The 25,677-nt window shown below is 42.5% G+C and overlaps 1 protein-coding gene across 3 annotated transcripts in view; it reads left to right on the top strand.

Moving 5' to 3' along the window:
- myo10 (myosin X) overlaps positions 1–25,677 on the top strand; it is a 330,909-nt gene that overhangs the window by 149,284 nt on the left and 155,948 nt on the right. For all 3 annotated transcript variants that reach the window (XM_043689679.1, XM_043689681.1, XM_043689680.1), the window contains 5 exons: positions 10,280–10,409; positions 10,808–10,926; positions 16,590–16,736; positions 16,944–17,044; positions 19,604–19,670. In XM_043689679.1, the coding sequence (XP_043545614.1) occupies positions 10,280–10,409; positions 10,808–10,926; positions 16,590–16,736; positions 16,944–17,044; positions 19,604–19,670 (564 nt within the window). The remainder of the gene's footprint in view (positions 1–10,279; positions 10,410–10,807; positions 10,927–16,589; positions 16,737–16,943; positions 17,045–19,603; positions 19,671–25,677) is intronic.

Genomic DNA, 25,677 nt, shown 5'->3' with positions numbered 1-25,677 from the left:
TTATCCACCTTATACTTCATCTGCCATGCATTTCCCAACTCACTGAACATCACCAAATCACACTGAAGCTTCTCTGCATCCTCCTCCCAGTTCAACCTCCCACCCAGCTTTGTGTCATCTGCAAGTTTGAAGCTATTACATGGAGTTTCATCATCTTAGTCATTAATATGTGTATTCCGAATGGCTGGAATCCAAGCACTGATCCCTTCAGTATCACACTGGTCATCTTGCCTTTGGGAACATGATCAGTTCATTCCTAATGTTTGTTTCTTGTCTACCAACCAGTTCTCTATCCATGTCGGTACACCACCTCCAATCCCATGCACTTTAATTTTATGGATGGGATCTTATGGAAAGCCTTCAGAAAATCCAAATGAATCACATCCACTGGTTATCATTTATCATCTCTTCTAGTTACATTGTTGAAAAATTCCAATGGGTTTGTCGGGCATGATTTCCCCTTCGTAAATCCATACTGACTTTGTCTGATCCTGTCATAACACTGGTATTAGATCTTTCATAATGGACTCGCACATTTTCCTGACTTCCAATGTTGGGCTAACTTGTGTACAATTCTGTTTCACTTGTCTCATTTTTTTAATAATGGGGTTACATTAGACCCCCTACAATCCATAAGGACTGTTCCAGACTCAATAGAATCTTGAAAGATGACCATCAAATACATTGGTCAATTTCCCATTGACTCTAATTTCTTCAGTTTCTCCCTCTCACTAGATCCAGTGTTCTCTCGCACTCTGGGATGTTACTTGAAGGCAGAATTAAAACAGTATTTAATTGGTCACCATAAGCATGCATAATGTATGGATGAGGATGTCATTTCATTAATATTTTGGATCATCCATCGAGAAAAGAAAAAGACTCCAGATGCTGGAAATGGGAAGTAAATTTTGGAAGCACTCACTATGTCAGGCAGCATCCGTGGAGAAAAGTAGAATTCATGTATCTGTCTGAAGAAAGATGAGAAATATGAGTCTTTAACTTTGCGGAAGTTGGTGGGTAAGGAAGACTGGAGGTTAGGGGAAATGAAATAATAAAGACATAATTAATGTTCATGCAACAGCCAGGAGTGATGGTAATATACGTAATTTGAACTGAAATTGTGGACCGTTTGAATAATGGAGAGACAGGTCAGAAATGAACCAGCACATCAGATGAGTGAAGATTGTGAGAATTGTAGACACGTACAGCACAGAAACAGACCCTTCGGTCCAGCTTGTCCATACCACCCAGAAGCAATCTCGTCCCATTTGCTAGCACTTGGCCCATATGCCTCTACACCTTCCTATTTGTATACCCATCCAAATGCCTTTTTAAAATGTTGTAATTGTATTTGCCTCCACCAATTCTGGCAGCTCCTTCCATATGTACACCATTCTCTTTGTGAAAACGTTGCCCCTTAGGCCACTTTTAAAATCTTTCCCTCTCACCTTAAAACAATGTCCTCTCATTTTGAATTCCTCCACCCCAGGGAAAAGACCAAGTCTATTTACTCTATCCATGCCCCTCATGATTTTATAAACCTCTCTTAGGTCACTCCTCAGCTTCCAATGCTGCAGGCAAAACAATCCCCAGCCTAATCAACTTCTGACAGCTCAAACCCTCCAGCCCTGGCAACATGCTTATAAATCTTTTCTGAACAGTTTCACAACATCTTTTTGATAAGCGGGAAACTAGAATTTGAACACAATATTCCAAAAGTGGCCTAACCAATGTCCTGTACAGCTGCAGCATCACCTCCCAACTTGTATACGCAATGTTCTGACCAGTAAAGGAAAGCACACCAAACCCCCTTTTTGCTATCTAGTCTACCTAAGGACTCCACTTTCAGGGAACTATGAATCTGCACTCCAAAGTCTCTTTGTTCAGCAACACCTCCCAGGACCTTTCCATGAAGTGTATACACTCTGCCCTGATTTGCCATACCAAAACACAGCCCCTGGCATTTCTCCAGATTAAAGTCCATCTGCCATTCCTCGCCCCTTCTGATCATGTCACGTCGTCCTCCTTAAGTAACCTTCTTCACGGTCCGATACACCACCAATTTTCGTGTCATTTGTACATATAAGGAATGATTAGTATATATTTACATTCAAAATCATTTATATAAATAATAAAATACAGTGGACCCAGCACTGATCCTTGTGGCACACCACTGGTCACAGGCCTCCAGATAAAAAGGCAACCCTTCACCACCACTCGTCTCCTACCTTCTAGCCAGTTCTGTATCCAATTGGCTCGTTCTCCTTGTATTCCATGTGATCTAACCTTGTTCACCAGTCTACCATGAGGAACCTTATTCAGCATGTTACGAAAGTCATAAAGACAATATCCACTGCTCTGCCTTCTATCATTCCTCTTTGTCACTTGCTCAGAAAACTCAATTAAGTTAGTGAGATATGATTTCCCACGCACAAAGCCATGTTGACTATCCATAATCAATCCTTGCCTTTCCAACTACATGTAAATCCTGTCCCTCAAGATTCCCTCCAACAAACATGCCCATCATCAAGGTCAGGTTGACTAGTCTATCGAAATTGGCTGGTATGCCATGGGCATCATGGAGACATGGCTGCAAGGGGATCAGGATTAGGAGCTGAATAATCAAGGATATATACATCCTATTGCAAAGATAGGTATGAGGGCAGAGGGGGTAGGGTTCCCTTATTAGTAAGAAATTAAATTAAATCAATAGTAAGAAACCAAGTCGGGTCAGATGGTGTAGAATCTGTGTGGGTAGAATTGAGGAACCGCAAAGGTGAAACAAAAATAGATTTCGGTGTGCAGATGGGCTAGGAAAATCAGGTTGGTCATGGATTGCAAGCAAAGGAATTTGTGGAATGACTGAGATGGCTTTTTGGAGCAGCTTGTGGTGGACCCCACTAGGGAACAGACAATACTAGATTTAGTGTTGTGCAATGAGGCAGACTTGATAAGGGAGCTTAAGGTGAAGGAACCCTTAGGAGGCGGTGATCACAATATGATAGAATTTACTCTGCAATTTGAGAGAAAGAAGATAGAATCAGAGTTAATGGTATTGCAGTTGAATGAAGCCAACTGTAGAGATATGAGGGACGAGCTGGGTAGAATTGACTGGGAGAGGAGCCTAGCAGGAAAGACAGTGGAACAGCAATGGCAGGAGTTTCTGGGAGTGATTCAGGTAGTGGGGAACACTGAAATTGCTGAAGAACTGAACAATTACTTCTTGTCAGTCTACACAGTGGAAGACTCAAGCAATATCCCAAAAACTGGAGAGTAAGGGACAGAGCTGAGTATGGTAGCTATCACCAAGGAGAAGGTGCTAGAGAAATTGAATGGCCTGAAGTTGGATAAATGACCTGGATAAGATGGACTACGTCCAAGAGTTCTAAGCTGAAGAGATAACGGAGGCGTTATTGGTGATCTTTCAGAAATCGCTAGAATCAGGAAGGGTCCCAGAGGAATATCGCGAAAGTGACACCCCTGTTTAAAAAATGAGTAAAGCAAAAGACAGAAAATTACAGACCAGTTAGCCTAACTCCGGTCATGAGGAAAATCCTGGAATCCATTGTGTTGGATGAGATTTCTGAATACTTGGAAGTGTATGGTTAAAATAGGGCAAAGTCAGTATAGCTTCATCAAGGGGAGTCAAAAGGAAAAGCACAACCAGTCGGACAGCATCTGAGAAGCAGGAAAGTCGCTGTATTGAGCATAAGCCGTTCATTAGGATGCAGAGCTTATGCTCGAAATGCCAACTCTCCTGCTCCCCGGATGCTGTCCGACTGGCTGTGCTTTTCCAGCACCACACTTTTTGATTCTGATCTCCAGCATCTGCAGTCCTCATTTCTTCCTTCACCAAAGGGAGGTTATGCCTGACAAATCTGCAAATAAGGAGCAGGTTAGACCAAGAGTCAATGGATGGTATCTATCTGGATTTTAAGAAGGCATTTGACAAGATGCCACACAGGAGGCTACTAAGTAAGATACCCATGGTGTCAGAGGCAATTTGCTGGTTTGGAGAGAAGCTTGACTAGTTGGCAGAAAGCAGAGAGTGGAGATAAAAGGGGTCTTCCATAGGATGGCACTCTGTGACAAGTGGTGTTCTGCAAGTCTGTATTGGGACCACAACATTTCACCTTAATATATTAATGATCTAGATGAAGGAATAGAAGGCATTCTGGCTAAGTGTGCAGACAATACAAAGATAGGTAGAGGGACAGGTAGCATTGAGGAGGTGGCGTCTGCAGAAGGATTTAGATAGGTTAGGAGAGTGGGCAAAGAGGTGGCAGATGGAGTACAACGTGGGAAAGTGTGAGGTCATATGCATTGGTCGGAAGAATAGAGGCATGGACTATTTTCTCAGTGGAGAGAAAATTCAGAAGGCTGAAGTGCAAAGAGACTTGGGAGTTCTTGTCCAGAATTTTCTCAAGGTAAACTTGCAGGTTATGTCAGTAGTTTGGAATGCATATGCAGTGATGGCACTTATTTGAGAGGACTTGAATATAAAAGCAGGGGTGTACTTCTGAGGCGCTATAACCCTCTGATTAGACCACATTTGGAGTACTGTGTGAGATTGTGGGCCCTGTATGGATGAATCTGCCCTGGAGCGTGTTCAGAGGAGGTTCGCGAGAATGGTCCCAGGAATGAAAAGCTTAACAGATGAGGAACATTTGAAGCATATCTAATTGAAGTATACAGAATACTGAATGACTTGGACAGAGTAATGTTGGGAAGATGTTTCCATTAGCAGCAGAGACTAGGACCTGAGGGCACAGCCTTAGAGTAAAATGAAGACCTTTTAAAATAGAGATATGGAGAAACCTCTTCAACCAGAGAGTGGTGAATCTATGGAATTCACTGCCACAGAAGGTGGTGCAGGCCAAATCATTGAGTATATTTAAGACTGAGATAGATAGGCTCTTGAGGATCAAGGGTTATGGGGAGAAAGTGGGAGAATGGGGTTGAGAAACTTATCAGCCATGACTGAATGGCGGAGCAGACTCTATTGGCTGAATGGCCTAATTTCTGTTCTAATGTGTTATAGTCTTACTGTCCTTTGCTCTTCCTTACCACCTTTCTAAAATAGTGGCATCACATTAGCTAACCCTTTAGTCTTCCAGCACCTCATTAAATATGTCAGCAAAGGGGGCCAACAATCACAGCTTCATACAGGGTTGGGGACGCTCGATCAGGTTCTAGAGATTATCCATTGTTATGGGTTTTAAGATATTCAACACCACCACCTCTTTCCCCATGTTCTACATCTTCCATGTCCCTCTCCACAGTAAACATTGGCGCCAAACACTCATTTAGTGTCTCCTGCAGTTCCACACAAAGGTGGCCTTGCTGATCTTTATGGTACTCTCTCTCTCCCTAATTACCCTTTTGTCCATAATGTATTTGTAGAATCCCTTTGGATTCTCTTTAACTGTATTTGCCAAAGGTGTATCATGCCCCTTTTTTTCCTCCTGATTTCCCTGTTAATTATACATTTACTGACATTATATTTTTCAAGGGTTTAAGTCAATCTCTGTACCTGACATACGCTTCCTCCTTATTCTTGACCAAAACCTCAATTTGTCTCGATTTGGAGATGCTGGTGTTGGACTGAGGTGTACAAAGTTAAAAATCACACACAAACCTGTTGGACTATAACCTGGTGTTGTGATTTTTAACTCAATTTGTCTCGTCATCCAGCTTTCCCTAACTCACCAGCCTTTCCTTTCACCCTAAAACGAACATACTGTCCCTGGACTCTGTGTCTCATTTTTTGAAGGCTTCCCATTTTCCAAGCATTCCTTTAGCAGCATCCAGCCAACTTTTGAAAGTCCTTGCCTAATACAATCATAATTGGCTGTACTCCAATTTAGAACCTCACCTTTTAAATCCAGTCTATCCTTTTTCAATTATAGCTTTAAAACTGATTGAATTATGGTTACTGGCCCCAAAGTGCTCCCCCACTGACACCTCAGTCACTTGCCCTGCCTTATTTCCCAAAAGTAGGTCAGGTGTTGCACCTTCTCCAGTAGGTACATCACATACTGAATCAGAAAATTTTGTTGTACAGACCTAACAGATTCCTAGCCATCCAAGCCCTTAATACCATGGCAGCCTCAGTCTGTTTGCAAAGTTCAAATTCCCTACCATTACCACCCTATTATTATTATTATTATTATTATTAATAATAACTGAGATCTCCTTAGAAATGTATTTTTCATATTCCTACTGACTGTTGGTGGTGGGGGGGTGTCTCTGTATCACAATTCCAATAAGCCATTTCTTTCTTTTCAGTTTAACCCAAATAACTTCCTGGACCTGCTCCCTGGAATCTCCTCCCTAAGTGCAGCCATGATGTTATCCCTAGTCAAAAACACCACTTCCCCATCTCTCTTGCCTCCCTTTGTGTCTTCCTATAACATCTATTCTCTGGAACATTAAGCTGCCAGTCCTGACCATCTCTGAGCTATGCCTCTGTAATTGCTGTGATCCAACAGTAACATTTCCCAAGCATGCCCAGAGTTTATTTGCTTTACTTGTTCGATCTCTTGCATTAAAATAAATTTAGTTTGAGTCCTTCCGTATTCTCTATTTGCCTGCCCTGACTGTCTGTTTGACTTGTTCCTTTTCCCAACTGCACCAGTCTCCCTGGTCGTCTCCGCCCCACCGCCCAATTACTTTATATCCTCCTGATCAGCTGTAGCAAATCTCCCCGCCAGTATATTAGATCCCTACCCATTCAGGTTTCATCTGTCCTTCTTCCACATGTCACTTCTACGCCAGGGAGATTCCAATGGTCCAAAAATTTGAATCCTTCTCCCCTGCATCAACTCCTCAGCCACTCATTCATCTGTTCTATCCTCCAAATTCCAGTCTGAATAGTTCATGGCATGGAGTAATCCAGATATTACTACCCCGTAGGACTTCCTTTTTAAATTCCTGCTGAGCTTCGTATATTCTGTCCTTCAGAATCTCGTCCTTTTCTTATCTTGTTATTTCCAGTGTGTACAACGATCATCTGCTGGTCACTCTCCCCTTTGAGAGTATTCTGCAGCTTCTCTGAGATTCTTCATCCGGGCACCAGGAGGCCATATGCCATTCTGATATCTCGTCATCAGCGGCAGGAATGTCTGTCTGTGCCTTTATCTAAAGAGTTCCCTGTACCAATTAATTGCTTGGAACCTGCCTTACCCCTTGTTATATTAGAGCCAGTGTCAGTGTCAAATTCCACTGAGAGTCCATCACCCTCTAAATATTTCAAAACAGCATTTTGTTTCAGATGGAGATAGCCACAGGAGATTCCTGCACTACCTGTCTCCCTCTCCTACCTTTCCTGGAGGTAACTCATCTACCTGGTTGTAACTTCATTTTTTTTCCTTCCTACAATTGCTGTCCATCACATGCCTTAGCTCCTGTAAATTCCTCGTTACCACTAACTGCCACTCCAACCAATCCATGAGATCTGATAGGATTTAGAGCCAAACACACTTTCAAGCATTAGTAACATGGAGACTCTCCTCAATCTCCCACATCTGACAGGAGCCTGCAAGTCAGAGACATCCTACCTTAGCCTTGGGACATGCAATTTCCTGTAGGTCAGCAGAGCAAGTTAACTCTTTAATATCACAGTGGTTTCCAGCGATCGGTGTTGGGAACCATGCTTTTTCTGATTTACATTAATAATTTGGAGATGGGTGTTGAGGGCAGATAGTTAGGGAAAATAGTGAATTGTCAGGATGAAGCTGAGTGGTTTGAGAGGGGACAAGTTGACCAAGTGGGCAGACACCTGGAAATGAATCTCCATACAAAGAAATGTGAGGTAATGCGTTTTAGTGGAAGGAACAGTCAGTCCGTCTGTGTTATCTCTCCATGGCTCAACTTTGAGGAATACAGGAGCAGAAGGTTCTCGATGTTCATGTGGACAATTATCTGAAGATAGCCAGACAAGTGGAAACGCAGACATTAAGGCAGCTTCTTGGATCATTGGGTTTATAAACAGACAGCAAGTATAAAAGCAAAGAAATGATGCTACAACTTAAGATATTGTGTTTTAGGTTATCTTTGCTAACTTGAAAGGGTTCAGAAAAGACTTACAAGAATGTTGCCAGGATTGGAGGATTTGAGCTATAGGGAGAGTTTGAATAGGCTGGGGTTGTTTTCCCTGGAGAATCAGAGGCTGAGAGGTGACCTTATTGAGGTTTATAAAATCATGAAGGTCATGGCTAGGGTCAATACAAGGTCTTTTCCCTGGGATGGGGGGAGTCCAGAATTAGAGGGCATAGGTTTAGGTGAGATGGGCAAGATATAAAAGAGACCTCAGGGGCAGCATTTTCACACACAGGGCGGTACGGGTATGGAATGAGCTGTCAGAGGAAGTGGAGGAGGCTGATACAATTGCAACATTTAAAAGGCATCTGGATGGGTATATGAATAGGAAGGGATTGGAGGGATATGGGCCGGGTGCTGGCAGGTGGGACTAGATTGGGTTGGGATATCTGGTCGGCATGGACAGGTTGGACCAAAGGGTCTGTTTCCATACTGTACATCTCTATGAAACTAAGTGCGCATCACTCTCCGAAAGACCATCTTTGCACCTGAACAATCACAGACCTAGAAAATAGCGCAGTCCTACTGCTCTGAAAACACTGCTTCAGGCTAACTTAGCACCCATGTTTAATGTTTTTAAAGTTTAATCAAGAGACTCAATAAAAACCTAGACTCAAAAAAGCAACCACCCTACTTATTATTATAGATTTACAAAAAAGGTCCAACAAGGTAACACAAGGAAGCTAGTCACTTAGCTGCTCCCCCTGCCGTGAGCTCCTCCACACAGGTTTCTCCAAGATCAACTGCGAATTTTACTGTTTATTTTTATTAGATGAACTCCAGAGATACTTGAAATCAAACAGAGATGGTTGGGCAGATTCATTACTGGGTCACCTGCAGTGCAGAGTTTTCTTTCTCTGTTTGATTCATTTCCCAAGTGGTTGCTGCCTTTGTTTTTACTTCTTCTCCTTTTTAAAGTGCAGTGTTTTGACCTTTTTTTTTGTTCCCCAAAGTTCCAAACCTACGCAACAGATGATAAGACTTCGTGCACTTAGAATTCAAGGCAATCAGCTTCAACACTGAAATTACCTCTTGTGAATGTGGTGGACTTTTAATTATTGTCTGAGGATTTTGGACATGTCCGTAGAAGTATTTGAAACAATGCTTCATTCTTATGCTGAGTTGTGATATGACTAAACTTTGTGTACAGTAGATTCAGCTCTTAAATCAAACCTTTCTTGACAATGTAAGTTGTAACATTGCTCATTGCTGTTACAGATCATTGAAGAAAGTGCTTTGTAAGAAATTGAAATGGTACGGCCAACAATGACAGGGAGAGAGAAGAGAAATGTGAGGCAATTGGACTGTTGAGGAAAAGGAGAAAAGGAAAGCCGAGGATCCATTGGAAAGATTTGTCCAAGAGAGTTGGAAGACGAGTGGGCCACTGAGAGGAGGGGATTGAAAAGTGTGACTACAGATAGAAGAATCAGAAAGAAGATTGGGGAAACAAATTGGTAGTCAACTCATAAAATAGTATAATATTTCTGCCCCTTGAAATAAGTTCATGTGTGTCACAAAATCACATTGCTGCAGTTGCAGGAATATTTCAAAGAGCATCCACACACAGAATGAGGTCAACCAGACAGTATTTTGGCAAGTTTGGGAAACCACTGTGTAATAAAAATAAATCATAGTATATCTACTTAGATTAGATTCCCTACAGTGTGGAAACAGGCCCTTCGGCCCGACAAGTCCACACGTACCCTCCGAAGAGCACCCCACACTAACCCATTCCCCTACATTTACTCCTTCACCTAACACTATGGGCAATTGAGCATGGCCAATTCACCTAACCTGCACATTTTTGGACTGTGGGAGGAAACCCACACAGACATGGGCAGAATGTGCGAATTCCACACGACAGTTGCCTGAGGCGGGAATTGAACCCGGGTCTCTGGCGCTGTGAGGCAGCAGTGCTAACCACTGTGCCAACATGCAAGTCATCCCACTTTCTACTTTCCTGCTCCTCTGGGCTCTGTAAAATCACCACCTTAGAGAGCTGACAGCAAGCCAACTGGCCAAAATTACAATTGATAAACATAAAACTGCAAATTGAGATGTGCCAAACAAATAAGCCTTGAACTGTTGCAGCAAAGCTGAATTGTTAAAATCCCTAGACAATCTGAATTAGAATTTATTTCAACTGTATACATGTCTATGTCACTCTGCTTCATTCCAGACTGCCATGAGAGTGATGAAGTTCAGCTCTGAAGAAATTTTGGAGGTGCTGAAGTTACTTGCTGGAGTGCTGCATCTTGGGAATATTGAATTTGTAATTGCTGGAGGGGCACAAGTTTCCTCAAAAAATGGTAAATATATGTAACTCGATTTCTCAGAGAAAAATTATGTTACCTTTGCTGATTGGTGTGTTTGTGAATCGAGAAATCTTGTGAATGTGGTGGACTTTTAATTATTGTCTGAGGATTTTGGACATGTCAGTAGAAGTATTTGAAACAATGCTTCATTCTTATGCTGAGTTGTGATATGACTAAACTTTGTGTACAGTAGATTCAGCTCTTAAATCAAACCTTTCTTGACAATGTAAGTTGTAACATTGCTCAATTTATTTTGTTCAATTTATAATTAATGTAAAATATGAACAAAATGTTGTGATGCAACAGCCAAAGAGAGTAATAAAAATCATCTTGGCTAAATGAGTAACTTGAATAAAAACGATTCATGGATCTCTGTATTTCTATATCTTCAGCTTTGGGAAGAGCAGCAGAGTTGCTTGGGTTGGACTCCATGAAATTTACAGAAGTGCTGACTCACCGGTCCATGATTCTCAGGGGTGAGGAAATCAGCACACCACTGACTGTAGAGCAGGTAAAAATCGAGAATACATTGGTTGTATTCATGAACTAACTTAACTGTTAAGTCAATAAAGCTCTGATACATTATTACTATTATATGGTTAAACGTGTTAGCAGACAACTAATTAGCAGTAAACAAGGCAGGAAGACATTCACATTGAGCAAAATCACTTTGATCAGTATTTAATGAAGCCTTTAAGAGGGTGGAATGTGTATGAATCAGAATCTCTGTGTTTAAGTATTGGGTTTAGCTTGTGAGAGATCGGGTGACATGTCAATGTGGAGTGGCCAACGTACTGCCTGGTAGCCAGCACAAGCCTGGAAAATATCACATTAGTGTCCTCAAATGGAGTTGGACTAGCAAGATGACATGACTGGTGTTTTGGTCCTCAAATGTCAGCACAGAAAGACAATGGCTTGTTTAAGTGGCGTTCGGCAGAGGTGCTGTTGAAGGTGGTCAGGCTCTGATTTACGGGATAGGGTCATTTGTAACCAAAGTCTTGTCATGTGGTCAAGAGAGGCAGCTGTACCACTCATGGCACATCAACATTTAAGAAAGGAAGCTCGAGTCTGAAGTACAGCAGGTCCAGCTGTAGGTCAGTGGTCACTGAGGGAGGGTCAATGGAAAGACCGTAAGACTACAAGAAATAGGTACAGGAGTCGGCCATTCAAGTTTGCTGTTCCATTCAATAGAATCGTGGCTGATCCAACACTCCTCACCTTCACTTTCCTGCCCTTTCACAATAACCTTTGATTCCCCTCCTTATGAAGTATCTATTTCACCCTAAATTACACACAAGGAGTTGTCCCCACAACTCTTTGTGGCAAGGAGTTCCAAAGATCCACAAGCCTCTGGGAGAAGGAATTCCTCCTCCTCCGAGTTTTAAGTTGGCATCCTTTAATTCTAAGACTATGTCCTCTGGTCTTAGATTCTCCCGTGAGAGGAAACATCCTCTCAGCATTTACCTCGTTAAGCCTGTTAAGAATCTTATATCTCTCAATGAGATTGCCTCACATTTTTTAAACTTGAATGAAAGTAGAGCCCCCGGGAGAAAGTGAGGACTGAAAATGCTAGAGATCAGAGTCGAGAGTGTGATGCTGGAAAAGCACAGCAGGGCAGGCAGCATCCAAGGAGCAGGAGAATCTCCCTGAGCAGTACGCCTTCCAGCAAGGTGCCAAATATCCCTTGTCTGCTATGTTAAGAGCAAATGTCAGGAACTGTGCAGGTCGGGTGAATTGGCCATGCCACATTGCCCGTAGTGTTAGGTAAGGGATAAATGTAGGGGTATGGGTGGGTTGTGCTTCGGTGGGTCGGTGTGGACTTGTTGGGCCAAAGGGCCTGTTTCCACACTGTAATGTAATCTAATCTAATCTAATGTAATCTAAAAAATCTAAACTTTGGACTCATGTTGCTTGACTGGTCATGCAGGCTCTCTTAGTGTTGGAGCCAGGGATTCTTGTGAACAGCATGTGATAAGATGGCCATGGGTTTGCAAAAGTGAGAAGCCATACGGATGGGCAATATGGTGAATGAGGCAAGTTTGGTAAGGTACGGTCAAGAAAATTAAGTCAGCCTCATGGTGAAACACCCTCCAAAGAACTCAATGATAGTCGCACTTAGCTGAAAAGTAAGATTCAGCATTGTGTATGGTAGCATTGACATGACGGATCCATCAGAGCCCATGCTGTTCAGGAGGAGTTGCTTTGGTTGGCCTAATATGACTCCAGACCCCTTGATGTCTCTTGGCATCAGGTCAACATGGTCAAAGAACCACCAACTGATTATCGAGTGACCTCAGTTGTTCTCCATGATGGGCCTCCCTTTAAAGGAAGAACAAGGCCCTTGTGGCAAGGTAGTGTCCCTACCTCTGGACCAGAAGGCCCGGGTTCAAGTCCTACCAGGACTGGAGGTGTATAATAATATCTCTGAAGAGGTTGATTTTAAAAAAATGTTCAAATTTGGAAAAAAAAGGATACACTGATGGTATTCTGCATGAGGGATTTCAATCTTTTCCCCAAGACTTGCTTAGTTGCCATGATTTGGAGACGCTGGTGTTGGACTGGGGTGTACAAAGATTAAAAATCACACAACGCCAGGTTATAATCCAACAGGTTTAATTGAAAGCACTGACTTTCGAAGTGCAGTTCCTTCATCAGGTGATTGTGGAGAATAACATTGCAAGACACAGACATTATAGCAAAGGTTTACAGTGTGATGTAACTGAAATCATATATTGAAAAAGACCCGGATTTGTTAAGTCTCTCATTCTTCCAATATGGCCATTCTAAAAGATGAGAGACTTAACAAACAATCCGGGTCTTTTTCAATGTATAATTTCAGTTACATCACACTGTAAACTTTTTCAATAAATTCTGTGTCTTATGATCTTATTCTCTAGAATCACTTGGTGAAGGAGCAGCGCTGCAAAAGCGAGTGCTTCCAAATAAACCTGTTGGACGATTAGCTGTTGTTGAGTGACTTAACTTCCTTAGCAGCGTCACTGTTGGCTGAGTCCTAATGAAGATAGCCTCTAAACTGGGTCTGTGACAAGTGCTGAGAGGATGAACAAGATGAAAAAATCCATTTGACCTGATCCTCACCAGCTTATCTTGTAGATGCATCTGTCTATGACATCATTGGTAAGAATGATCACTATGCATGATCATGGGCAGGAAGAATCATCTTCATATTCGGGAAACATTCTGTTGTGCTGTGAGAGACTACCACTTGGCTAAATGGGACTAGGACAGACTTTGAGCAGATCTCAAGCAACTCAGAGCTACTGTGGACCACCAGCAGCAACAGAGTCATATACAAATACTGTCTGAGACCTGATGGCATTTGAGTATATCCCAGACTCTAAACCTCAAGTCCCCAGAGATCAGCCTGAGTTCAGTGAAGATTTGAGAAAGGAATGCCTGGAGTAGCACTAAGAATACCTAAATATCAAGTGTTAGCCGAGTTAAGCTACAACACAAGACTGCCTGCATGCTGAACAGCAGACGCTGCAATAGATTTGGCTAGAACATTCCACAACAAATTGATCAGATATAAGCTCTCCAGTCTTGTCACATCCTGCTTGAATGGCGGCGAATAATTCAACATCTAATAAATAGGAGAAAGGGCTCTGCAAATATCCCCATCCTTGGTGGCGAGCACAGCTTGCAGATGCCAAAGAAAAGTCTGAAGATTTTGCATCTATCTTCAATCAGAAATGCTGAGTAGTTGATCCATCTTAGTCTCCTAGAGTTACCAACATCTTATATGCCTGTCTCTAACCAATTCAATTCTCATTGTAACATCAAGCAACGGTGACTGAATTGGATGCAGCAACGACCCTACAATATTCTGACAGTAGTGCTGAAGGCTTGTGCACCAAATCTAGCTGTGCTGCTAGTCAAGCTCATTCATTTAGCCACAATACTAGCATTATTAAAATATTACGGAGATATGTCCAGTGCCCTAAAACGAGAACACAATCAACCACAATCAATGGACTCCATGATTCAATGATAGGACAGGAATTGTATTAGCCTACAGAGCATGAATTTAATGGGTATCTCAGATTCCAAGGTATTTCCTCCCATCACCTTCACTTGTGCTGCTTGTAATACCTGCTAAGGTAGTGAAAACTGGGTGGCACAGTGGTTAGCACTGCTGCCTCACAGCGCCAGAGACCCGGGTTCAATTCCCGCCTCAGGCGACTGACTGTGTGGAGTTTGCACATTCTCCCTGTGTCTCCGTGGGTTTCTTCTGGGTGCTCCGGTTTCCTCCCACAGTCCAAAAATGTGCAGGTTAGATGAATTGGCCATGCTACATTGCCCGTAGTGTTAGATGCAGGGGTAAATGTAGGGGTATGGGTGGGTTGCGCTTCGGCGGGTCGATGTGGACTTGTTGGGCCGAAGGGCCTGTTTCCACACTGTAATGTAATCTTTCCTCTTATAAAAAATGGGCGGCACGGTGGCACAGTGGTTAGCACTGCTGCCTCACAGCGCCTGAGACCCGGGTTCAATTCCTGCCTCAGGCGACTGACTGTGCGGAGTTTGCACGTTCTCCCCGTGTCCGCGTGGGTTTCCTCCGGGTGCTCCGGTTTCCTCCCACAGTCCAAAGATGTGCAGGTCAGGTGAATTGGCCATGCTAAATTGCCCGTAGTGTTAGGTAAGGGGTAAATGTAGGGGCATGGGTGGGTTGCGCTTCAGCGGGTCGGTGTGGACTTGTTGGGCCGAAGGGCCTGTTTCCTCGCTGTAATGTAATCTAAATCTAATCTAATCTAAACTAAAATTATTCAGAATATTTATTTCTAGTGGTTTCCTGTGTGCTTTTCCATGGAAATCTTCTCTTGAGAGCTCTGTCAGAACCCAATATTTTTTCCTTTCCTGAATGTTGTCTCTGTAACTCACCATCTGCAATTCCTGCCTTTGCCCTACCTTACAAAGTATGTGAGCCGATGGTTGCCGGTGTGAAATTGAGATGGTGTTCCAGCCTCATGACTCTCCCCTTCTTGTACTTATCTATTCTGACTTAGCTTAAGCAATAAGGGGAAAGTGCAATGTAAGGAGAATTGAGTAGAAGCATGCCTTCATTATTGTTTACAGTCATACTGCTGCCTAAGTCATGACCACTGCAGTTCAGGTGAATACATTCCCCTCCAAAGGGATAAGAATAGGCTGTATTTCCTGACTCCTACCAGTTAGCTTGTGCTCCCTCTGGTTGTACACCACCTGCAAGTGAGAACAATGTGCCTGGGACTGTTGTAATAGGTGATGTGATGACTTCGTTAAATAGTTGGTAGTATTTGCATATATCTGGTGTGGCTGTGAAGCTTACAGCAGTGCTGTATTGTGAGCCTGTTGTGAGGCTATGAATGTGAACAATGACTCAAGATGAATAGAGATTGTGGAAGGGAATACGGTAGATTGAACAGTGTGGGAGGTGACTGTTGACATCAATAATGTGGCATCTGAAGAGACATTTGCTGATTTTGATTATTCTTGGGTCTTTGAATTTATTTGGCATTGCACGTCCTCAAGGTTATCGTGATTGCAGAGATCTGCATAGCTATTTGACCTGACTGCAGTTTCCTTCAGGAGAAAGTGAGGACTGTAGGTGCTGGAGATCAGAGTGAGAGTGTGGTGCTGGAAAAGCACAGCAGGTCAGGCAGCATCTGAGAAGTAGGAGAACCGACAGTTTTGGCATAAGCCCTTCATCAAAACGTCGATTCTCCTGCTTCTCAGATGCTGCCTGACCTGTTGTGCATTTCCAGCACCACACTCCCAACTACAGTTTCCTTCAGTGCTATATTGGAGAGTCTGCAAACGTTTTGATCCATTCCTTCTGCTTTCAAAGCAACTGTCTTGTAGAATGACTTCCATGAACTAATGCCATTGTGCACCTCTGTTTTAAAATTGAAGGCTTTAAGTACAGCAAGTTAACCAGAACTTGTGCTAGTCTCTTGCATTATTTTCCTCTGATTAGAAGTTTGACCACTCAGCAGCAATGAATGTTGCCTGTGGTAATAATTTAACTGAATAATCAGGCTGAGCTTGCAGAAGAAGTCATTATTACAGGTTTATGATGACCATTTTTGAGTATTTTTAACTTTGTGCCCTTTTGTCTGATTTTAAAATTGAGCTTGAAGTGCAGTAAAATGGAATTAAATTGTTACTTCTCCACAGGGAATCGATTCCAGAGATTCAATGGCCATGGCACTTTACTCGCAATGTTTTTCATGGATTATTAAAAAAATCAATAATAGAATAAAAGGAAAGGAGGATTACAGATCTGTGGGTGTCCTTGATATATTTGGATTTGAGAATTTTGAGGTATAGTAAATTGAGGGTTATTTTTATTTAAAGCACTCATGAAAATTATTCTTCACCACCTTTCTTAACTCTTTGTATTATTGTTTCTCCGTTATTTCTTTCTCTCTGGCTTGCGTTTTGCAATCCCGTTTTATTCTTTGTGGACTTGTCTTTGCATTTTTAACTCTTTCCTATTAATTTGCATGTAATTGCTATATTTATCAACAGGTAAATCGGTTTGAACAATTCAACATAAATTATGCAAATGAAAAGCTTCAGGAATATTTCAACAAGCACATATTTTCTTTGGAACAGCTAGAATATAACAGGTAAATATCGTATCAGCTGCAACTCAACAATAAATAATTATAAAACAAGAAGTTGCTGGAAAAGCTCAGCATATCTGGCAGCATCTCTGAAGAATAATCAAAGTTAACATTTTCGGGTTTGAGGAATGGTCACCAGACCCGAGATGTTAACTCTTGACTTTTCTTCACAGCTGCTGCCAGATCTGCTGAGCTTTTCCAGCAACTTTAGTTTTTGTTCCTGATTTACAGTGTTCACAGTTCTTTCACAGAACATAGAACATTACAGCACACTACAGGCCCTTTGGCCCTCTATGTTGCACTGACCTGTGAAACCAATCTGCAGCCCACCTCACCTACACTATTTCACTTTCATCCATATGTTTATCCAATGACCATTTAAACGCCCTTAAAGTTGGCGAGTCCACTACTGTTGCAGGCAGTGCGTTCCACGCCCCTACTACTCTGAGTAGAGAAACTACCTCTGACATCTGTCCTATATCCATCACCCCTCATTTTAAAGCTATGTCCTCTTGTGCTCACTGTCACCATCCAAGGAAAAAGGCTCTCACTGTCCACCCGATCTTACCTTCTGATTATCTTACTTGTCTCACTTAAGTCACCTCGCAACCTTCTTTTCTGAAATGAATCAGCCTCCAGTCTCTCAGCAGTTCCTCATAAGACCTTCCCTCCATACCAGGCAACATCCTAGTAAATCTCTGCACCATTTCGAAAGCTTCCACATCCTTCTCATAATGCAGTGACCAGAACAGTACGCAATACTCCAATTGAGGCTGCACCAGGACTTTCTACAGTTGCAGCATGACCTTGTGGCTCTGAAATTCAATCCCTCTACCAATAAAAGCTAACACACCGTATGCCTTCTTAACAACCCTATCAACCTGGGTGGCAACTTCCAGCAAATCTATCTACATGGACATCAAGATTTCTCTGCACATCTCCACTCCCAAAAATCTTAACAGTAGCCCAGTTCTCTGTATTCCTGTTGCTCATTCCAAAGTGAATCACCTCACTCTTTTCCACAAACTCCATTTGCCACCGCTTAGCCGAGCTCTGTAGCTTATATGTGTTCCTCCATAACCTGCAACATCCTTCGGCACTATTCACAACTCTACTGACCTTAGTGTCATCTGCAAATTTACTAACCCATCCTTCTGTGTCCTCATCTCGGTCATTTATAATGACAGACTGCCGGGGCCTCAAAACAAATCCTTGCTGTACACCACTAGCAACTGAACTCCAGGGTGAAACTTTCCCATCAACCACCATCCTCTGCCTCCTTTCAGCTAGCCAATTTCTGATCCAAACTGCTAAATCGCCCTCAATTTCAAGCTTCCGTATTTTGTGCAATAGCCTACCGTAGGGAATCTTATCAAACACCTTAGTGAAATCCATATACACCACATCAATCCCTTTACCCTCATCTACCTGTTTGGTCACCATCTCAAAGAACTCAACAAGGTTTGTGAGACATGACCTACCCTTCACAAAACCGTGTTGATTATCCCTAATCAACTTATTCCTCTCTCAATGATTATAAGTCCTAACTCTTATAACCTTTTCCAACACTTTACCCACAACTGAAGTAAAGCTCACTGGTCTATAATTACCAGGGTTGTCTCTACTCCCCTTCTTGAACAAGGGAACAACATTTGCTATCATACAGTCTTCTGGCACTATTCCTGTAGACAATGACAACACAATGGTCAAAGCCAAAGGCTCTGCAATCTCCTCCCTGGCTTCCCAGAAAATTCTAGGATAAATCCCATCCATCCCAGGGGACTTATCTATCTTCACACTCTCCAGAATTGCTGAACCTCCTTGCGAATGAAAATCCATTCTCGTCTAGTAGCCTGTATCTCAGTATTCTCCTCGACATTGTCTTTTTCCCGCATTAATACTGACGAATTCAGCGCTTCCCCATCTCCTCGGACTCCATGCACAACTTCCCACTACTATCCTTGATTTTTGTTTTTAATAAATAAATAGTTGCAGTTGAACTATTGTTAGGGTTTCCTCTTTACCCAATGAGAACTTTAAACAGTATGAGGCTGCTTCTTGAAATGGGTTCCATACCCTTCGATATTGAGTGTGTTCAGTTGTCCCACAGGTTGAACATTTCAATTTTCATCTCAACACAATGGCAGTGTATCTGCATATTTCAGAGTGGTGTTTGTCACAAGTAATTCTGAAATGTGTCTGGTTCATATCTAATTGGGTAATTGCTTATTTCAGGTATCATTAGTAATTTTTGCTCTAATGTATTATGAACTTCTTTTAAAATTTGATTTTGACTTCCATCTGAGTGGTTTCAAATTGAAGTCTACCCAACTTAGCGAGATCCTTTGCCCAATAAATTGGAAAGAGACTCAAAAACCGACCATAAAAAAAAAAGAAAATGCCATTCATGTCTTAAATTGTAAATGTTCAGCTAGGAGAGTACTTCTAAAGATTTTGCACACCCGTTAATATGAATATATAAAGAATACTCTGTTCTTTAAGCAAACTGGAAACCTTGTGTGTATGTCTTCATTTCGTTGACTAAGAATTATTTTTCACTAGAGATGGATTGATCTGGGAAGACATTGATTGGATGGACAATGGCGAATGTTTAGATCTCATTGAGAAGGTAATTTGTTTTATTCACATCATTTTAAGGGCCACACAATAAAGAGTAGGAATAGGAGGATAGAGCAGATGAATGTATGGCTGAGAAGCTGGTACAGGGAAGAAGGATGATTTTTGGATCACTGAGATTTCTTTTGGGGTACAAGTGACCTGTATAAGAAGGATGGGTTGCACTTGAATTGGAAGCAGACTAATATGTCGGCGGGGAGAATTTAAACTCGTGGGGGTGGGGTGTGTGCTTTGGAGAGACAGAAAAGGGACCAGTCTGAGGCTGGTGCAGTTGGGAATTGGAACAAGTAAATTAGTCAAGGCAGGCAGGAGGAAAAGCAGAGATCAAAGTAGGACTGACCAATTAAACCACATTTATTTCAATGCAAGAGGCCTGACAGCTAAGGCAGATGATCTTGGGGCAGGGTTGAGAACATGGGACTGGGATGTCATAGCTATTATGAAGATGTGGTTCAGGGGTGGACACAACTGGTAGCTTAATGTTCCAGAGTATAGATTCTATAGGAAAGTTAGAAAGAGAGGAGAGGGAGTAGTGTTTTTGATTAGGGATAACATTATGACTGTACTTAGGCAGGATATTCCAGGGAGCGTGTCTGATGATTTTAAATGGGTGGAACTCAAACATTGAGAAAGGAATGATTACCTTACTGAGATTGTACTATAGAACTCCCAATATTCAGCGGGGAATTGAGAAACGAGATGGAAATGTGTTGCTGGAAAAGCGCAGCAGGTCAGGCAGCATCTAGGGAACAGGAGAATCGACGTTTCGGGCATTAGCCCTTCTCCAGCAACACATTTCCATCTCTGATCTCCAGCATCTGCAGACCTCACTTTCTCCTCGGGGAATTGAGAAACAACTTGTAAGGAGATCTCCATTATCTGTAAGAATAATATGGTGGTGATGGTAAGGAATTTTAACTTAGCAAACATAGACTAGGGCTGCCGTAGTGTCAAGGGCTTGAATGGAGAGGAATCCATTAAGTGTGTACATCAAATGTTCTTCTTCAGTATGTGGATGTACCTACTCGAGAAGGAGCAAAACTTTGACCTTCCCTTGGGAAATAGAGCGAGCAAGTGACTGGGGTGTCAGTGGGGCAAGTGTTTGTAATTCTACTGGTTGTAAAATGGTGATGGAAAAGATAGGCAGGATCTAAAAGTTCAAGTTCTAAATTGGAAGAAGGCCAATTGTGACTCTCTTAGGCAAGAACTTGAAGATCGTATGAGGAAAGACTGAGACACTTGGGGCTGTTTTCATTAGAGAAAAGAAGGTTTAGGGGTGACTTGAGTGAGGTGTACAAGATGATTAGGGGGTTAGATAGGGTGGACAGTGTGAACCTTTTCGCGGGTATGGAGTGGGGTATTACAAGGGGGCATAGCTTTAAATTAAGGGGGGCTAGATATAGGACTGAAGTTAGGGGTAGGTTCATCACTCAGCGAGTCGTAAGTTCATGGAATGCCCTGCCAGCAGCAGTGGTGGACTCTCCCTCTTTATGGGCATTTAAGCGGGCATTGGATAGGTATATGGAGGATAGTGGGTTAGTATAGGTTAGGTGGGCTTGGATCGGCGCAACATCAAGGGCCAAAGGGCCTGTACTGCGCTGTATTCTTCTATGTTCTATGTTCTATAACTTTTGCTGGAAGCAGATGTGTGCAAGTGAAGAATCAGCTGGAAAGTAGGAAGCCCATAAAAATGAGATACCAAGGGTCCAGTGACAATATGCTATTGTTAGGGTGAAAGGCAAGGCTGGAGGACGAGAAAAATTGGGATTTTGGTCAAGAATAAGCGGGAACCATATGTCTGGAATAGATGGCAGAAATCAAGTGAAACCCTAGACAAGAATAAGGGCAATAATAGTATACTCAACAGGGAAATCAGGAGGGCAAAAAGGGGATATAAGATAGCTTTGTCAAACAGGGTTAAGTAGAATCTAAAGGTTTTCTACAAATTGTTCTTGGATTCTACAAGATCAAACGAGTAATTAGGGAGAGAATAGGGACCCTTAAAGGTTAGCAAGGTCACCTATGAGTGGAACTACTGGAGATGGGTGAGATACTAAATGAGTATTTTACATCAGAGTGAAGAAGAATATAAAAGTTAAAGAACTTGGGGAAATAAATAGCGCTATCTTAAGTGTCCATATCACGGAGGAGGAAGTGGTGAACATCTTAAAATTCATCAAGGTAGATTAATCCCTGGGACCAATTCTGGGGTGCACCTGGAGTTTGTGGGAAGCCAGGGAAGTGATTGCTGGGCCTCTTGCTGAGATATTTGAATCATTGATAACCATGCTGGGGCATTGGAAGACTGGAGGTTGGCTAATGTGATGCCACTATTTAAGCAAGGTGGTAAGGAAAAGTCAGGGAAGTATAGACAGGTGAGCCTGACATCAGTGTCGAGGGGATTCTTAGAGACAAGATTTAAATATTCTTGGAAAGGCAAGGACTAATTAGGGATAGGCAACATGGTTTTATGTCTGGGAAATTGTATCCCACAAACTTGATAGGTTTTTGAAGAAGTAACGAAGAAGCTTGATGAGAACAGAGCACTGGATGTTGTCTATATGGAAATCGGTACAGTGTTAGACAAGGTTCTGCATTCTTCTAAAAGAGCAATAAAAGATTTTAAAGAAAAGGTGCCTGGAGGTTCCGTGACTCTATGCGAGAAGCATTTGTAATATTTGGATGAATTAACTGTGCAAACCGTTATTAATGGATATGATGTAATTGGGATCACCTTATGGCTCCAGGGTGGCCAAGGATGGGAACTCACCATCCAAGGGTACTCAATTTTAAAGAAAGGGGTCTGGGATAACATTGCTGGTAACCAGGTGATTCTCACATTTGTAAAGGAGGGCAACAGCCTGGACTGTGGAAGCTGTGTGGGTGGAGCTGCAGAAAACCAAAGGGAAAAAGACTTTAATGGGAGTTGTGTACAGACCACAAATAGTAGTTGTAAGGTTGAAGATTGTATCAAACAGGAAATTAGAGATGCATGCAGTCAGGGTACAGTACTTACTATGGGTACAGTACTTCAATCTACATATTGATTGGACTAGCCAAGTTGGTAGCATTGCAATGGAAGAGGATTTTCTCAACCATATGAGGAATGGTTTACTCAACCGATATGTTGAAGAACCAATGAGAGAGCAAGCCATCCTAGATTAGGTGTTGCGTAACGAGAGGGAATTAATTAACGACATTGTAGTGCGAGATCCTTTGGGAAAGGGTGACCATAATATGGTAAAATTTTTCCATTAAAATGGAGAATGACCCAGTTAAATCTGAGACCAGGGTCCTGAACTGAAAGCTAACTTTGGTATGAGGCATGTATTGGCGAGGACAAACTGGCCAAGGATACTTAAGGGTTGGTGTTGGAAAGGCAAAGGCAGGCATTTGAAGAACACACAGATGAACTGCAACAACTGTCCATCCTTATCTGGCGTTAGAGTAAACCAGGGAAGGTGTCTTAACAATAGCTAACCAGGGACATCAGGCATAGTGTTAAAGCCAAAGAGAAGGTATATATTTCCCAGAAAAGGCAATAACCCGGAGGACGAGGAGAAATTTAAGGTCGAGCAGATGAGGTCAAAAGGTTTAATTCAGAAGGGGAAGTTAGAACATGTAAGTAAATTTTGGGAAGACATAAAAACTGACTGCAAAAGCTTCTATGGATAGGTGAAGTGAAAAACAATAGTGAAGACAAATGTCCCTTGCAATCAGTTGAATTCATGACAACAAAGAGATGGTAGACCAGTTGAGCAAACACTTTGGATCTGTCCTCACTAAAGAGGAAATAAATAACATCAGGAAATACTGGGGGACAGAGAGTCAAGCAGGAAGGAGGAACTGAAGGAAATCTTTATTTGTCAGGAAATGGTGTTGGGGGAATTGATACATCTCCAGGACGTGATGCTCTGAATCCCAGAGTACTTCAGGGAGTGGCCCTAGAAATAACAGATGCGTTGGTGATCATTTTCCAGCATTCTGTCGACTCTGGAAGATTTCTAATGGACTGGAGGGTAGCTAATGTCACTCCATTCTTCTCTTTTCTCAAAAAAAAGAGGAAGAGAGAAAATGGGGAATTATGGGCTAGTTATCCTGACATAGGTGGTGGGAAAAATGCTGGAGTCAGTTATTAAGGATGTAAGAAATTGAGCATTAGAATGCAGTGACAGAATAGGTCCTAGTCAAAACGGATTCACTAAAGGATTCCTGCTTGACAAATCTGGTAGAACGTTTTGAAGACGTGAAAGCAGAGTGCAAAAGAGTGAATCGGTGGATGTTTTGTATCTGGACTTTCAAAAGGCTTCTGACAAGTTTCCGCACAAGGTTACGAAGGAAAATTGCATCCCATGATGTCAGCGATCATGTGTTGACAGGCATTAGAGAACTGGTTGGCAGACAGAAAGCATTGAGTTGCAATAAATGGGTCCTTTCAGAGTGGCAGACAGTGATGTGTGGGGTGATGCAAGGTTCAGTGCTGCGAACTCAGCTGTTCACAATGTACGTTCACGATTTGGATGAAGGAGTTGAATGCAATATCTCCCAATGTGCAGCTGACACTAAGCTGGGTGGTAGTGTGTGCTGTGAAGAGGATGCAGGATGACTTGGACAGGCTGGCTGAGTGTGCAAAAACTTGGCAAATGTGAGGTTATTTACTTTTGTGGCAAAAAGAGGAAGGCAGATTGTTATCTAAACGATGGCAGTTTCGGAAAAGATGAGTACACAAGATCTGGATGTCACGGTGGAACAGTCACTGAAGGTTGGCGTGAAGGTGCAGCAGGTAGTGAGGAAAGCTAATGGCATGCTGGCCTTCATAGCAAGAGAGTTTGAGTGTAGGAGTAGAGATGCCTTGCTGCAGTTATACAGGGTGTTGGTGAGGCTGTGCCTTGAGAATTTTGTGCAGTTTCGGTTTCCCGGTCTCAGGAAGGATATTCTTGCTATTGAGGAAGTCCAGTGAAGCTTCACCAGACTGATTGCCAGGATAGTGGGACTGACTTATGAAGAATGACTGGATCAACTGGGCTTGTACTCGTTGGAATTTAGAAGAGTGAGGGAGGATCTTCTAGAAACATACAAAATCCTGATGGGACTAGACAGACTAGATGTGCAAAGAATGTTCACAATGTTGGGGAAGTCCAGAGCTAGGGGGTCACTCTAAGAATAAGGGTAAGCCATTCAGGACTGAGATGAGGAAGAATTTCTTCACCCAGAGAAACGAGTCTGTTTCTGTGCTGTACATTGCTTTGACACTGACCGTGAGTCATGTTATGTGGAACTCACTGTGCCGAGTATCCTGTACAGGAGCCACATGATATTGGTTGTGCAAGTTTGGATGGAACTGTTAATCTACTAAAACCATTCAGTAATATTTAGAAGTATTTGGGCCCAGAGTTAAGTGCTTATTTGGCACCTGATTCATTTCAGCCGCATCTGTCCTGAGAGGATTTCTGCTGGGAGTGCTGAATTATTAAATTTATTTGAATGTTCTAGAAGATATTCATTCTCTTACTTTGCAGTCTATGTCCAATCTAACAAGTCATGGCCCTGTGATGCAGCCTTTATTGCAACTGTGGAAAATTCGAGTAGTCCCTCTGACTAATGCACCTAACACTATGGGCAATTTAGCATGGCCAATTCACCTGACCTGCACATCTTTGGATTGTGGGAGGAAGCCAGAGCACCCGGAGGAAACCCACGCAGACACGGGAGAATGTACAAACTCCACACACAGTCACCCGAGGCTGGGATCGAACCTGGGACCCTGGTGTTGTGACGTAGCAGTGCTAACCACTGAGTCACTGTGCCGCCCAAGATGGTTGAGGAGGACCTTAGGAATGGCTTTTCCAGCAGCTTACAGCTGGAAGAGTCCCTGTAGTTACCACAGTCAATTTTTTTCCCCTTTCTTGAAAATGCTTACGATTGTGGCATCTCTGAGCTCTCCAGGAATGCTGTCCTCCTTCCAGATAAGGCAGACAAGGGCTATTTAGCTACAGCAG

This window comes from Chiloscyllium plagiosum, chromosome 5 (genome assembly GCF_004010195.1).
Source record: "Chiloscyllium plagiosum isolate BGI_BamShark_2017 chromosome 5, ASM401019v2, whole genome shotgun sequence".
NCBI lineage: Eukaryota > Metazoa > Chordata > Chondrichthyes > Orectolobiformes > Hemiscylliidae > Chiloscyllium > Chiloscyllium plagiosum.
This window is presented reverse-complemented; position numbering and strand designations above follow the sequence as displayed.